The 14,499-nt window shown below is 35.9% G+C and overlaps 1 protein-coding gene across 1 annotated transcript in view; it reads left to right on the forward strand.

Annotated features, from left to right (window-relative positions):
- The window catches only part of rtf2 (replication termination factor 2), a 29,925-nt gene extending 20,646 nt beyond the window's left edge, over positions 1-9,279 (forward strand). Inside the window, exons 6-9 of the mRNA XM_042505291.1 lie at positions 1,761-1,871; positions 2,120-2,174; positions 4,413-4,484; positions 6,523-9,279. Coding sequence (XP_042361225.1) covers positions 1,761-1,871; positions 2,120-2,174; positions 4,413-4,484; positions 6,523-6,719 — 435 coding nt within the window. The 3' untranslated portion in view covers positions 6,720-9,279. The remainder of the gene's footprint in view (positions 1-1,760; positions 1,872-2,119; positions 2,175-4,412; positions 4,485-6,522) is intronic.
- Positions 9,280-14,499: the final 5,220 nt, after the last annotated feature.

The raw sequence follows: 14,499 nt of genomic DNA on the forward strand, positions 1-14,499 counted from the left end.
CTCCCAGAGTGCATGCAAATAAAGTGAAAAGGGAAGATATCATGTGGCAGGGAGATAACCTGGATGTTGATCTTTCATATTTCATAGCTCATAAATGTGTTCAGCAGAAAAGATGCATATGGAAATAACTAATTTTACTATCTGCCATTTCAGTCTATGTATCCCTTCTATGTCATCACTCTGGATAAACAAAACATTGTTTTGCTAGTCAAAGTAGGACTGCAGGTCTTTTTGTGTTGTGCACCTGAGTGCGGTTTGTGGAGTTTCACCTAATCATTCATCTACTGAGCATACTACTACTTACATATTTGAATGTTGCTTGGTGTATCCAGGAGATGCCTTTATGGAAATTTGGTTAACCTTTTCATGAAAATGTGTCTTAAACTAGCCTGATACCCATAAATATATATATATATATATGCATCAAGGTAAGGGACAGGGAAAGTCCTGTCAACACATTAAATGTCTCTCTTAGTTACATTCTGTAAATGAGCAGCTCAGAAGGATAAACCATAGTACTACTTAAACAGCATTATTAGACTGTTGGACAAAGGCATGTAGCTCAGTTTTGCACTTCCCATCACAAAAATACAAAAGCCAGTATTGGGTCCTCGTTTTGCTCACTAGTAGACACCAGATAATGAATTAGTTTTCAGACTAGTTTACTTGATAATTTGACACTAAAATGTAGCAAGTACTCTGTGCAGGGCACTGTGATATTGTTGAAATCAATATTGTGCAAAATTCTCTGCTCCAACTCACCCTCAGCAGTTTAGACATGATTATGAAAGGGACCAAAAAGTACTATTATGACATTTGCCAGTTCCTTTTAAGGCTACACTGAGTGTTTTAGTGCTTAACTGGTAGTTACTTCAATTGGCTGTCTGATATATGGGATACAGCATTTAATGTAACTGCTGGGGCTACATTCACAATCATTATGAGAATAGTCTTGAAAGAGCTCCGAAATATTTTTAGCAAGGAGTCCTAGTTTAGGAGTGATGAAGGAAAGTTGTCAGAACAACTTTGAGCAAGAAGGAGACAAAAACTTTGACCTAAGTGAGAATGTTTGTGGACTCCTGTTTTGAAGCCTTGAGTTCAGCATTTCTGCCGTTGCCAGCTTGGATTTTCGGAGCCAGACTCCTCAGCTTTTTACATGGGGAGTGCTCTTAAGGGGTTAACATGCTTTGTGAACAACTGTTATCTTTACCAGGATCTACTCTTAACTGTTGGAAGAAATTCTTCAGAAACATAAAAATTCTGGGAATTTTCTTGCAATTTCGTCACCTTACCTGGAGCAACTCTTTGTGAGCATGGCCCCCAGATTGCAAATGTTTTAATGGCAGAAGATTTTGATTTTTGTGCGCCAGCATCTCAACATATCTATGTATATAAGTCACAAAAGGTCCTTCGAGTCAATAAAAATATATATTATGATTTAAAAAATACACATAAAATCAGCTTTGTTCCACTTGTTGTCCATTGTTTCAGTCCAAACTCTTAACACAAACTTCATTATTTACTTTATTTGTTTTGTTTACAATTTGCATTTATGATCATATAATTAGGATACAGTTCCACTGAATGTTACTCAGAAGTACAACAAGGAATATGTTTTTCAATTGCTTCAGGGAGTGTTGCCTTGCTTTTCTTATAGGTTTTAAGGATATATCAGTATACTGCCTTTATATATGTTGGAAAAGTTTTTTCTATTGGGTCAGTTACTATCTTTTACCTTGGTGTCCATGCTTGTGTTTTAGTGTGGGGACGCGTTTAAAGATGAGGATATTGTGGTGCTCAATGGCACCAAGGAAGAGGTGGAGAAGTTGAGGGAGAAGATGGAAGAGAAGCGAATCAAAGCCAAAACTAAGGTGGGTTTTAATTAAAACAAAGCTGATGACAGCTAATTTACAGTTGTTTTAGGTTGAGTAAACTCTAAAAAATGTTATTGGGTTCTTGATAGTGATTTCTTATCCTTTAACTTTTGAATAGTATTTGTCTTAACACGGACAAAATATGTAAACTAATACATCTTATCCTTTGTACTTGTCTGGGAATAATTCTTTAAGTTTGAAAAAAGAGGTTTGTAAAGGATATATATTTCTCTTTTCTATTTTAGAAATCAAAGAAGAGCAAAGCAGCTGAAACTGTGTCCACACCATCGGAATCAAAAGGTTTGTGGAAAGCCTGGTTGAGGTGTCATACATCACATTAAGACAAATCTGTTTATGAGATTCAATGATATGTATATATACAGTGCCTTGCGAAAGTATTCGGCCCCCTTGAACCTTGCAACCTTTCGCCACATTTCAGGCTTCAAACATAAAGATATCAAATTTAAATTTTTTGTCAAGAAACAACAACAAGTGGGACACAATCGTGAAGTGGAATGAAATTTATTGAGTAATTTAAACTTTTTTAACAAATAAAAAACTGAAAAGTGGGGCGTGCAATATTATTTGGCCCCCTTGCGTTAATACTTTGTAGCGCCACCTTTTGCTCCAATTACAGCTGCAAGTCGCTTGGGGTATGTTTCTATCAGTTTTGCACATCGAGAGACTGAAATTCTTGCCCATTCTTCCTTGCAAAACAGTGCTAGTCCCAGCGCCAATCTGCTCGCGAGTACTGTCCAATATACTATTATACTAATATTGAGATTTTATATATATGGGCTTGTGTTTTCTTTTGTGCAAGGGTATTATTTTTTTTTAATAATTTTGTTAATAGTTTAGACTGTGTAAAAAATAATGGATGCAACCATAGTGTTTTGAGGCCCTAAATTTGGAAATTTGGCTGTCGCGATCTTGTTTTTTTGGGGGGGCCAGAAGTGACGACATTGGGATAATGGGGTGGAGCTGGGGAGGAGCAAGGGGTGCATCTGACTCACAGATTGTATTGACACTTAAGCTGTGTTTCCACAGAACACTTGGAGCACAGTACCCTTGAACTGGTACATGACCCATAAGGACATGTAGCTAAATGTTAGATCTATGAAGCGTCTCCATCGTGGACAGTACTCGTATACAGGGTTGGATAGTAATAGCTACGTCAAAGCTCCATACAGCTCTCACTAAACTTTCCTTTTAACCAATGATGCAAAGTAACTTGAGTGATATTTGAAGATAGTTGGTTTATGCATTGAGTCCTTGTTGAGCAAGAGTGACGATTCTCTTTCGACCAATCAGCAAACTACAGTGTTTCTAACTGCACCTTTTAATATCAGATCAGAAAAACTTTACAGAATGGAACAGTTCTATTTGAACCATCCACAAATGCAGTGCAGTTGTCATGAATGTTGAAATTAGCTATAGAGACCAAAACCATTTTTGTCCCAGGCTATAAATATGTTCATTTCTGATTGTGGAGCCAGCCTTAAGTGGCCATTCAGGGAACTGCGTTTTTTGGTACTTCTGCGTCAGGTTCACTTTTTCAGCCCTGGATGTTGCAGTTTGGTTAGTAGAGGTAATCTTTGTTTAAGATGCTACAAAGTCCTGCGGTCACAGCAGAAAGTCGGATCTCTGTACTTACGTGATAAATGTCCTCATTTCATATGCACATTTCTTGAGTTTATTGTGATTTTACTGTGATGCTTTAGACATGTTTTTCTAAACTAGTCTGGTCATGTTTCATTAAGTCACTGTGTTTTTAATAATTATCTGATACTTACTGTGGGGACGTGAAGTTTTCAGGATGTTCAATTTGACTTTTTAAAAAAGAAAAAAAACTACAGTATGATCTAATGAGAGAAGATTTAGGGAATACTTTTGGATTAGTCATTGAGTTTTGGTCTCTTTTGCAACTATAATGTGTATTGTTCCTTTCCCAAGAAAGGAGCAATAAACATAAAGAAAATAAACACAGATCCTATAAATGGAGAAGGCTCATAGGTTTTTACAGTCGGTCCCTGTGTCTAGTCGTCTTCGATTAAAAACCTGCAGTGTTTTGCATCCTAAGAGAGCGTTGGTGTGGATTCCTGTTTAGTTCTTCAGAACGGTACAGGCCTTTCCCCTCAGAAGTGAACGGGATGTTGGCTGAGAAACACTCTATGTTTATATGTGTTACTCAAAGAAAGAGAAATCACAGAATCAAAGAAATCACAAATGCAGCTTTTTCCCCTTCCTGCTTGTGAAAAGCTTGTTTGATGTTATGAAAGTAAGTTTTATTATCAGATAAAATGTTGGAAAACAGACAATTATTGCAAACTTCCATGTGGATACATACTGTGGGTTCAGGTCTCTTGTAAATGTTCACAAAGTTCATAATCATTTAAGATTAAATGCAACATTTTGTAATTCATTATCAGATCAGTTTTTATTGATTACAATTTTTTTCTAATCATATACATTTTTAGATTGTCTGCCCTAACTACTGAATGCTATCATTATCAAATTGTCTGACTCTTGTTTCTGCAGATGACGCACAGTCTTCACAGGCGGATGTAGAAGGGAGCTCACTACAGAATGGTGGTGAAAGCAGACAATCAGGTAGCTAACCACACTTTTCCTCACTACAGACAAACGAAACTTAACGGGAGATAACCCTGGGAAACGTGGTAAAACTTTGAATGTGCAGTGATCACCATAGACCTTCCCTAGTTGATTACTTACATTGGAGCAATTTTCTTCTTTTTTTCTGTTTCTTAATTTTCACGTTCAAATATTCAAATGAGGCTATGTCTAATTAATATGCTCTGATGTACATGCATTTCCAGAACAGAAATCTGAACATTTTTTTGACATAAAATTATCAAAGGTTTTTACAGATTTATTTTGAATATCTTTTTTTTATCTCTCCATAAATCAGAAAATACAGCCATAAAAAAATCACCATGTCTTTAGGTATAAAATGTAATATAAATCAGACAAGAATGATATATGAATAACCCCCTATGTAAAATCCTTCAAAATATATATATAGGATTAAAACTGGAAAGTTTGGTGTGAGTAAGTGCAAGTGAAGTGTAGATTTTTGTAGATTTTAGACCAAAAATATGGCACTATAAATGAAAAGGGTAAACATTTTAACTTGTCACCGTGAATCTTCCCCAGTTAATTCTTCATATTTAGACAGTTATTTTTTGTTAATGTTGAGTTTTCTGAAATGTTATGTTTAAATGCTACCAGTTTGAAAGAGGGTCTGTTATGGAAGATAAATAGCCCAAAATCTCCAAATTGACCAGTACATGAAATATAGTGCATATAATCACCTGTCTTCATCAAGAACTTTAACATCAAGGAACGTTAAAAAAGCTTATGCTAGATGTAATATTGTATGTAAAACACAAAATATATAGGCAAACTGTGGTTCCTAGCCTTAAAGTTGGCTTAATTTAAAACAAAGACTGTACTTAACAACGGACGAGGCGTCCCAACATCCTCCCACTGTAAAAACATGAAGCCAAAATTTCACGAATGCAGGCGCCCATACACCTGTTTGACCAAATTCTGAGTGGCACCATTGATTGCAAAACACTGACTGACACAAACAGCTGTCAATCACAGTGTCACCCCACCCCACCCTCCCTCCCTTTTACAGAGACAGGAATGGGGTGGTGGGGAGGAATCATCACTCTCTACTGACGTTGTACTGCCTGAAGGTGTCTCCTTGACATTTACATCTGCGAGCAAAAATTTCTTAAAGCTCATATGTCTTTGGATGTTCTACCATCGGTGTAAAGAACCCCAGAACTGTGTTTTTATAAGCTGCCAAACCAAAAACTTAGGCTTTGAGAGGACAAATGTGGATACAGAAGTGTGGGATTAGCAGAGAGAGTTACTAATCTGACCAGACAAACTGCAGGGGTTGAAGCTAACTATTACTGTCCCTCCTTTGACATGCTGATATTTAATGTTTTAGCTAGCTGCAGGCATTTTGTTAGCATTTCTGCCCTTGTTTATGTATTGTGGCTCCAATAGCATATCAAATGCTATCTATATCTAGTATCTATATACGTAGATATCTATTAGATATCTATATATCTGCCTCTATGGCATCAGATATCTAATTAAAACCAAACCTATCAGAAAATTGAACCCTTGAACAGATATTAACATGATAAGATCTACCAAAAAAAAAATTAAAGAATGTATTTGACTTGTACTTTGAGTTTTTAGTTTGGCCACTATCAGAGAGGGGACAGGGTCTATGACCTAGACTGCAGCTAGCCACCTGTGAGCAATCAAGAGGTTTTGCCTTCAATTTTGGGGAGCTGTAATGCTGTTCATCTTTATATACAGTCATTGGTTTTCATAAAGAATAGCACGCAGCCTGACTTGTTTTTAACAGATCAGTTTTCCACTGAATGAATGCCACTCCAGTGAGATAATTTGTTTATTGTAAAATAAATATATTGTATTCTATAAATATATGCAAAATAAATATATTAACTGTATTAAAACAGAAGCAGAAAAAAACAGAAAAAAAGCTGGTAAGATTGTTCACATTTTTCTAATTCTTTTCCTTGTTTTTCTTTGTTCACATCTTCTTCCTGCTGCTTTGTCCTTTTGCCATTGCATCACATAGCTGTGGCTGGATCGTCCGGATTTTCCAGCTCCTCTAAAGGAACCAAGTCTTCGACATCCTCCGCCACCAAAAGGTCCATCCAGGAAATGACAGAGAAGTCAGAGGCCTTCAAATCACTTTTCACCACCCACAGTTCTGCCAAGCGCACTAAAGATCAGACATCCAACTGGGTCACCCACACCCCTTATCACTTTTAGTAACTGTCACTCTGAGCAAAGATCACCATTTTTAGATTGCCCCAGATATAGAGACCCATTAAAGACCCATCATTGGTAAACCTAGTTCTGCAAACCCAACTTGAGTAGACGCACACGACCTCTAATAATGTCATCAGTGTGTGGACTAACTCCCAACCTCTTTTCAGTCCCCAGTAGCTTAGTGTTTACATGTTGTGAACATTTTGTTAATGGCTCCCCAAGCTGTTCAAACTCTTTGTTTTGTAACCTAAGTCCTCCCCCATGTATTTGCCAGTGTCTCCATGTTCTCAGTCACAAGTGCTCTGAGAATTGATGCTAAGGTGACTTGATTATCTCTGTCACTCTGCTGTCTCCTAGTGGACAGAGTGCAGCTTTTTAAAGTCATCTCCACATGGTTAAAAAAGTAGTGCCAGGTGATGTAAAGGATTTCCCCCATTAGGTAACGCAAGCAAGTAGAAAAGCTTTACATCTATAAAGCAAGTTCTTACATAATTATTTTTGATGAATCAATGCATGTAGATCACTCAACCCCCCCTTAAAAGACAAACATAAGTTGCTGTGAAGTAACAGGACAAAAGACATACTTTTAGCTCAGTAATTGTTCTTGATTTTTAAGCATCACAAGTTTATTTTTCTTCCCAATGAGGTGCTACCAACTGTCTGTTTTCTCCTTTCTGACCTTTGACATGAAAAATAACAAAACATGTTATGTTGGCTTCCAGTTAAATAGCAGAATGTAGTAAAGTTGTCTTGTCATATTTTCAACTGCACACCTCTTTAGACAGTTTGCGCTTTTTAAAGTGGCAATTGCAAAGATTTTAGTCCTGGCTTCTTTGAAGACACCTGCAGTTACTGGTGGTAACAGCAAATGTTTAATACTACAATTTATACAATTCTGGGGCAGCAAAACAAACTTATTGTTTTAATTAAGAAGTAGGGCAATAACTTGCCTTTTTCCGTCATTCTGTGAACAACCATGATCTAATTTTATGCTGCACACCACTCTGTGGAGAGAGGTGCAAAGCAAAGGAAGTTGGTATTCTTAATAATCTGGAGGTGAGCAGCTTGTCGTCTGCAGCTCTTAATCAAACTGCTTCATTACTCTATTACTCCCTGCAATATTTCAAATTTATCCCGTCAAAAAATGCAAAAAAAATCACAGTTCCGACACATTTTTGATAAACATTAGCAGTAAATTCTAAGCTCATTGAAAAACACACTGCAAACATTTCCTGTGGCTGCTTTATAATAAAAGTGAACTCCTGTATCCCCCGTTTAATGCTTTAAATATGAAGCTGCAACATCAAGGAAACTGTGGTTTGCATTAGCAGTAACTTCATGCACCATTTTTTCCACAAATGACACCCTCAACACACAGTTCATAGTACTGCAGATATATAAATAGTGAAACTTTTTCACCAGAGGGCCATAGGCTCAAGCCCTCTTGTGCCATCTTATTCAGCAATAGAGGATTTAAACGTCCAGTCTTTAGGATAGAGTGGCAAAAATAGTTTATAATATTCATAACTATGTTTTATCAGTTTATAACCACCTAAAAATTAAAATGGTTGTGTTTTTGTTACTTTAGAATAAACTTAATTTCTTCATACGGAGTGGGTCCTCTTTCGCTTAGTTTGCCATGTTGTTTCTACAGTAGCCCAGATTGGACAAATCAGACACTGGCTCTAGATGGGGCCATTTACGTTTCTGCGTTTTCCCTTTGGCCACCTTTGTTCACCTACACGCATGGCACACGGGAGAAGTTTTAGTTCTGCAACCTCATTGCTAAATACCACTAAATCCTACACAAAAGACCTTCATCAGACATGTATTTATAAAAAAAAAAAATCTTTGAGATTATTACTTTAAAGGAGATTTAAAATGTGTCCTTCCCTTTTCCTATTTGAGAGTAATTTCTTCTTTTTTTTGTATGCAATAGGCAAATGCCAAAATAAATTTCAGTTCAGTCCTATTAAGATTTTTTTGCTCACTGTGTATTTATGCATTGTGTAACTTAAATTGCAAGTAAAATGCACAACAAGTTGCCTTTTTGTGTGTTTCACCTAAAATATAAAGCTTGGCTACACAATGCTCTATGTTCAAAGAAGAGCAATAATTACCTGTGATGACAGCAGCAACAACAACTCCCTGCTGTGCCCTTCAAGGGAAAATTCACACCTAGAACAAACTATAAAAAGATCTCATTAAGTAGAGACGCGTGCATGTGCATACATGTAAGAGGTGTGAAAATGACAGCTGTATTATGAGGTGACACTGAGCTTGCGGCATCTAACTTAATAAATATTACTAGTTATATTATTACTGTTTACTTATATTACTGTTATCATCCTGTTTTGCTTGGTTGTTGCCACACACTTGTGCAGATGTCCACAAATGTTTTCTAATGATACAGAAGATCCAAACAGCAGCTTCTGATCAGATTGTCCAGTTATGCAGTAAGTAGATTTTTCAAATCATTTACTTGAGTAAAAGTGGCAAACCAGCACTGCAAAAGTACTCAAATTACAAGTACAAGCAATGCATTAAAATGTTTACTTAACCCTATTGTCAAAATGTTTTTTTTTCTTGTTACTTCACTAGGTCTTTTAACCTTTGCTTTGCAGAGTGATGGATGTGCAGAGTTTAACACTAGAAGGCTGATTTCACACTGATCTTCTGAAGAGGTAAATTTTCTCTGTGCTCATCTCAAATCTCAATTTAACACGTGTACATGTATGAGCAAGACTTTGTGACATTATAACAAGTTAAGAATTCAACACTGGTCTAATATGCAACCTAGTGTGATGCGAAAACTTGAAACTTTGAGCACAGACACTGACAAAGACTTGGATGAAGTAGGAAGCATCTTGTGTCCAGTAGTTAAACTTTTAAATTGAATAATATTTGTATACTTACATAGGTCTAGTTGTCAGGAGGGACATGGGGACACCCGTCCCCCTCAGTATCGAGAACATGCGCATTTATCTCCCTTCAATAAATGTATGAAAGTAGTAGATGACTTTTATTTTATCAAAATGTAAGATATTTATACAATAAATTGATGCAGACAAGCCACAAAGGTGTGCACAAAAATTCACCAGAATGCAGGAAATTATGTTTGATGCTAAAAATGTTCCCACAGAGGAGCACCAAACCTTCTGTCTCATATATGCTCCCCAATGTTGAAATGAAACCTATAAGTAAACCTTATAATTATTCTAGCTTTTTCAACGACAGAGGAGTAAATGTAATTTTTTTAATACATTTTACACACACATCTTACATTAATATGTAGTGTTTTACAGTTGTAAAATGTAGTTCGTTAATTATTTTTAATTAATAATAATTTTATTATTAATTATTTTACTCACTGTAAAATGTTGTGAAGTAAAAAATACATGATGTCCCTCTGAAAGTAGCGTAGTATAAAGCTGAAATGCTTTAATTTTGTACTTAAGGTAGAAGATTTATTAGTTATTTTTAGACAAAGTTTAAATTACATTTCTCCATGATCTTGCTATATCTCTGGAGTTGAAGGATGTGTTGATTAAAATCAACAGCTTTTATGAAAACTCCAGCTTCCAATCTTTCAACACTGTTCGCCTATACTACGCCTATATGAATATTTTACAGTCCAAATGAGGTAAAGTAAACTTGATCCAAAATAATAGCCTGCTACCCCCCCTAAAAAAAAATTAGTTGAATGGTGATGTGTGGATGCAGCCACAAGGCGGCAGCAGAGGCCTCTTTATCTCACGCTCTAAGTTCAGAGACTCGATCTGTGGTCGCAGGGTAAAAAAAAAGACCATACTAAGAGGAGTCTGCCTGCTTCTCATTAAATGTAAGTTACACCATAAATAATCCAATCATTGTGGCTAAAATTTTAAATAAAAACACTCGGTCCTCTTGTCTTCATCCAGCAGCAGTCTGTGACATGTTTTTCTGTTTGTTGTTGATTTAGATCTTTCTGCGCACGTTAGATCATTGAATAGATGGTTTACAAAGAAATAATGCATCAATAATAACCACATACGCTCATGTTGGGTTTTTTTTTTATAACGACCTCTTGTTAGTAACAAAAGCAACTCTTGGTTTTTGTGAAAGAGGAAAGACAGAAGCATCATTCAGCGGCCTTTTCGTTGATTTTATATAGCTTATTCCAGTAGCATATTTTTTTCCCAAAGCACCGTATTGCCTTAATGTGGCCCCATAATTTTGGGAGCACCAAGATACATTTTCTGATCTGAGTGGATGTTTCTTAAGTTAAATTTGACCTACCAACCCGTGCAGGAACGAATGTGATGAGCTTAAAAAGAAAAAAAAAAAAAAAGTCGGTGAAAACTTACAGTCGTTGAACGCATCTTCAAATAGATTCATCTGAACATTTGCACCCACTGTAACGTAAATTTAAAATTGTAATAAATTGTATCATAAATTCATATGGCATTTGCGTTAAACTTTCATTCATTAAAACCATAAACGTAGCATTAATATTTGGGGATTCATAGGCTATATAATTAAACTCTATTTAATTTTTCGTTTATGTTCTTTTCAAGTAGCACAAAATACAGCTGGCATTTGCGATTAATAGCTTTGTAGACATTGGAGTGGGAATTTAAAATATTACATTTTCTAGATACATGAACATTTTTGATTTATGACACGCGCGGTTTGTTCCGATCTATTTCTTATGTTTTGAAAGTTATTTTTTTTGACGAGGCTTTGTTTTTCAGCAGGTGTCAGGGCTGCACATCAGAAAAGGTAAGGCTCTTTTTTTTCTCAGAACAAGATATGTAAGCTGCATTCTCCACCACATAGCGAAGACACTTTGATCTGTTCATTAGTTTAAGCTAAAGTATTCGGGAGATCAGATAACAAGAGCCATTTTAGGCCTTAAAAAGCCTCCGTGGCTTTTGAAAGCAGATTCTTTTGGTCAGCCTGAGGCGATGTGGCTTTGGGGGTGGAATTACCTCATCTAGAAATTTCCCCACGTGTTCTTTTTCGCCTTTTCTTACATTTTAGCCTCTATGACATTGTTTTTTTTACGCAACAATATAGCAAATAATTATGAAATCAACAATATTCTATCTGGGTCATAGCTCTAATACTGTCAGCAGGCTATATTCAGTTTATTTTATGAAGAAAATATGTATTTTAATACATTTGTGCGTTTTTTGTCCTCACCTTAATCCATGTTAAACTGCTGCTCCATATAAAGCGTCATAAATGCGTGTTTTCACTGAGGAACTGTTGATAGATTTTCTTGATTTATCCCACTCAGGTGTAGTACGCTGGCGCATGCGCACTGCGGCACCATCAGGTGAAGTCGGTCACGTAAACCTCTCATGGTTTCACTCATTCGCTGCGTCTCAGTGGGATTGCTGTGACTGGAGCCTTGCAGATGTCTGTGCTGGAGAGGATAGACTGGAGGGTGAGTTCACTCGTGTATTTTTCCTCTTACAGCTGACTTAGTTTAACCCAACCTGCATCTTATTTTGCTGCTGAGCCTATATTTGTTTTATTATCCACCATAATCACCTGTTTGTAATCGCGCAGCTCCGTATGAATAACCCGTGATTAATGTCAACGAGGCCAAATCTTTATTCTCTGATTTCTAGTAATTTGGTTTGAGGCTGGATTACAAACTAGTGATGTTGTTTATGGTAGAAACTGAAATATTTTAATTAAATAATAGTGTAAGGTATTTCTAAGGTCATTTCTTTTTTCATGATATCTACAAAATAACCAAAGCAACATTTTCTTTATAAAAAAAAAAAAAATTAAGCTTTTGTTGAATTATAAAAGTTGTTCCTGCAAGAACATTGTGATATATGGGATTTTATTTGCAGTTAAAGCCTATACCACTGAATAATGCAAAAGTATTCAAATATGCATTCCGGTGATATAACATTGTATAGATAATATACAGTAGCCTATATGAATATAACCTAAATGTCAGTGTGACCTTAATGATGGCATGTGTGGTGTTGGTATTCAAGTCTATATAAAAGTTGAATTTAGTATTTCAATTGATTTTGTTTTGAAAAGCCACGTAAACGCAACCTAAAAATATAATTTCTTGAAGACTAGGCCTTTATAAACAGTATTTCTATAGCAAACCAATGTAAAACTCACTAAGAACTCCCACGTTGATTTGTGACATTTTTCATTTGTCCGGGCATGGATCCATTTAATCTTTACACCTGACATCAGCTGAGCCGGTTGTCACTGCACTCGAGTGTCATTAAAATGACAAGCTGAGCATCAGATTTGTTCAAAACATCACCGGCAGGCCAAGCGTTACTAACTTCCTTTAGGTCTGCTGCTCTGTGTCTCTTCTAACGTAGGCTAAAACAACATTTAATCAGCGCGCATTTCACTTATGCTTCGCATCACAACAAGCCAAGGACCAACACGCAAAAAAAGGAGATAGGCTAATCCTCAACCGCCCACGTCCTGTTGTTCCCAGGCACAGCCGATCATCACAGCTTGGGTGCACGGACGCCACAGGCTGTTATCCTAGAGGACAAAGGTCTGTCCATTAATCTCACGAGTTATAATCTGACATTTAGCTCACGTCAAATGATGCAAACCAATTAATAAAATGACTCCAAATAATGGACGTACAGGTTTATGTGAAGGAAGGAAACATTATTCTAGATAATGCTGAATTTAAAAGTTTTATGCCTACAAAAATTGACTTAAATGTGACAAAATAATGCAAAGTGAAGTCGTTATAATTAAAACAACAACAAACAAAAAAAAAAACATCTTTTGTCCTCACTTTGGGTTTTAATGCATATCAAAGCTTCAAAGCAGGCTTGTTTTGGTCATTGCAAAGCTCCACCAAAAATGTAAATGAAGTTAAGAAAGAGTTGTTTGTTGAGATCCTTTGAGCTTTAGAGTTTTTTTTTTTTTGTTTTTTTTTTTGAGAGAGAGAGAGAGAGAGAGAGAACGCTGCTGCTAAGCCCTCGGGCTTATTGCGGTTTGAAACAAGCACTTAACCACCACTGTGAAACACCAACATCACAGTGTCATGGGTTTTTTTGAATGACTATTATTCTTACCCATGCATTCCAAATCGGACGGTGGCATTATCTTAATATCTTGCTGATTTGCAGCTAAAAAAATTTGTTATTTTGAGTCGGTAATCAGATGAGCACAATTATAAGTCAAGCTAAGTGGCATTCATAAGAAACAGAGTAGACGATTATTCTACTACTGATAACTGTGATTTCCATAACCCCAGATACAAATAATAATGATAATAATAATAATGATAATAATAATAATAATAAATAATAATAATAATAATAATAATAATAATAATAATCTTAAAACAAGAATTACGATGAAAAAATTTGGCCTAATTAGGTGTAAAAAAAAAAAAAAACATTGACAAAATGCAAACAGCTATTTACATCCTATTGGTATATGCTGACTTTAAGATCAATTTAAATAAATTAAATAATAATTAAATATAGGGTATTAAAAATATATCAAAATAAAAATAGCCTAGGTTTAGAACTCTGTGGCGTATTTATCTATTATAATAAACAAAAGATACCTTCTCTTCTTGTAATTATTAAGAACGCATAAAAAATCTAGCACATTTCGAATCGAGCATTTTGACTGACCGAGAGGCATGCCACTGAGCGTTATTACCTGAGGAACTCAGTAACTATAGCAACCCGTCACTTCTTAACGTAATCCGAGATAGTTCTTACACAACTTGTTGGACTACTAAAATTTTAGTTAAAGGTTTTACATTTCTGTTTGG

The sequence above is a fragment of the Plectropomus leopardus genome, chromosome 2 (assembly GCF_008729295.1).
Source record: "Plectropomus leopardus isolate mb chromosome 2, YSFRI_Pleo_2.0, whole genome shotgun sequence".
NCBI classification, from domain to species: Eukaryota; Metazoa; Chordata; class Actinopteri; order Perciformes; family Serranidae; genus Plectropomus; species Plectropomus leopardus.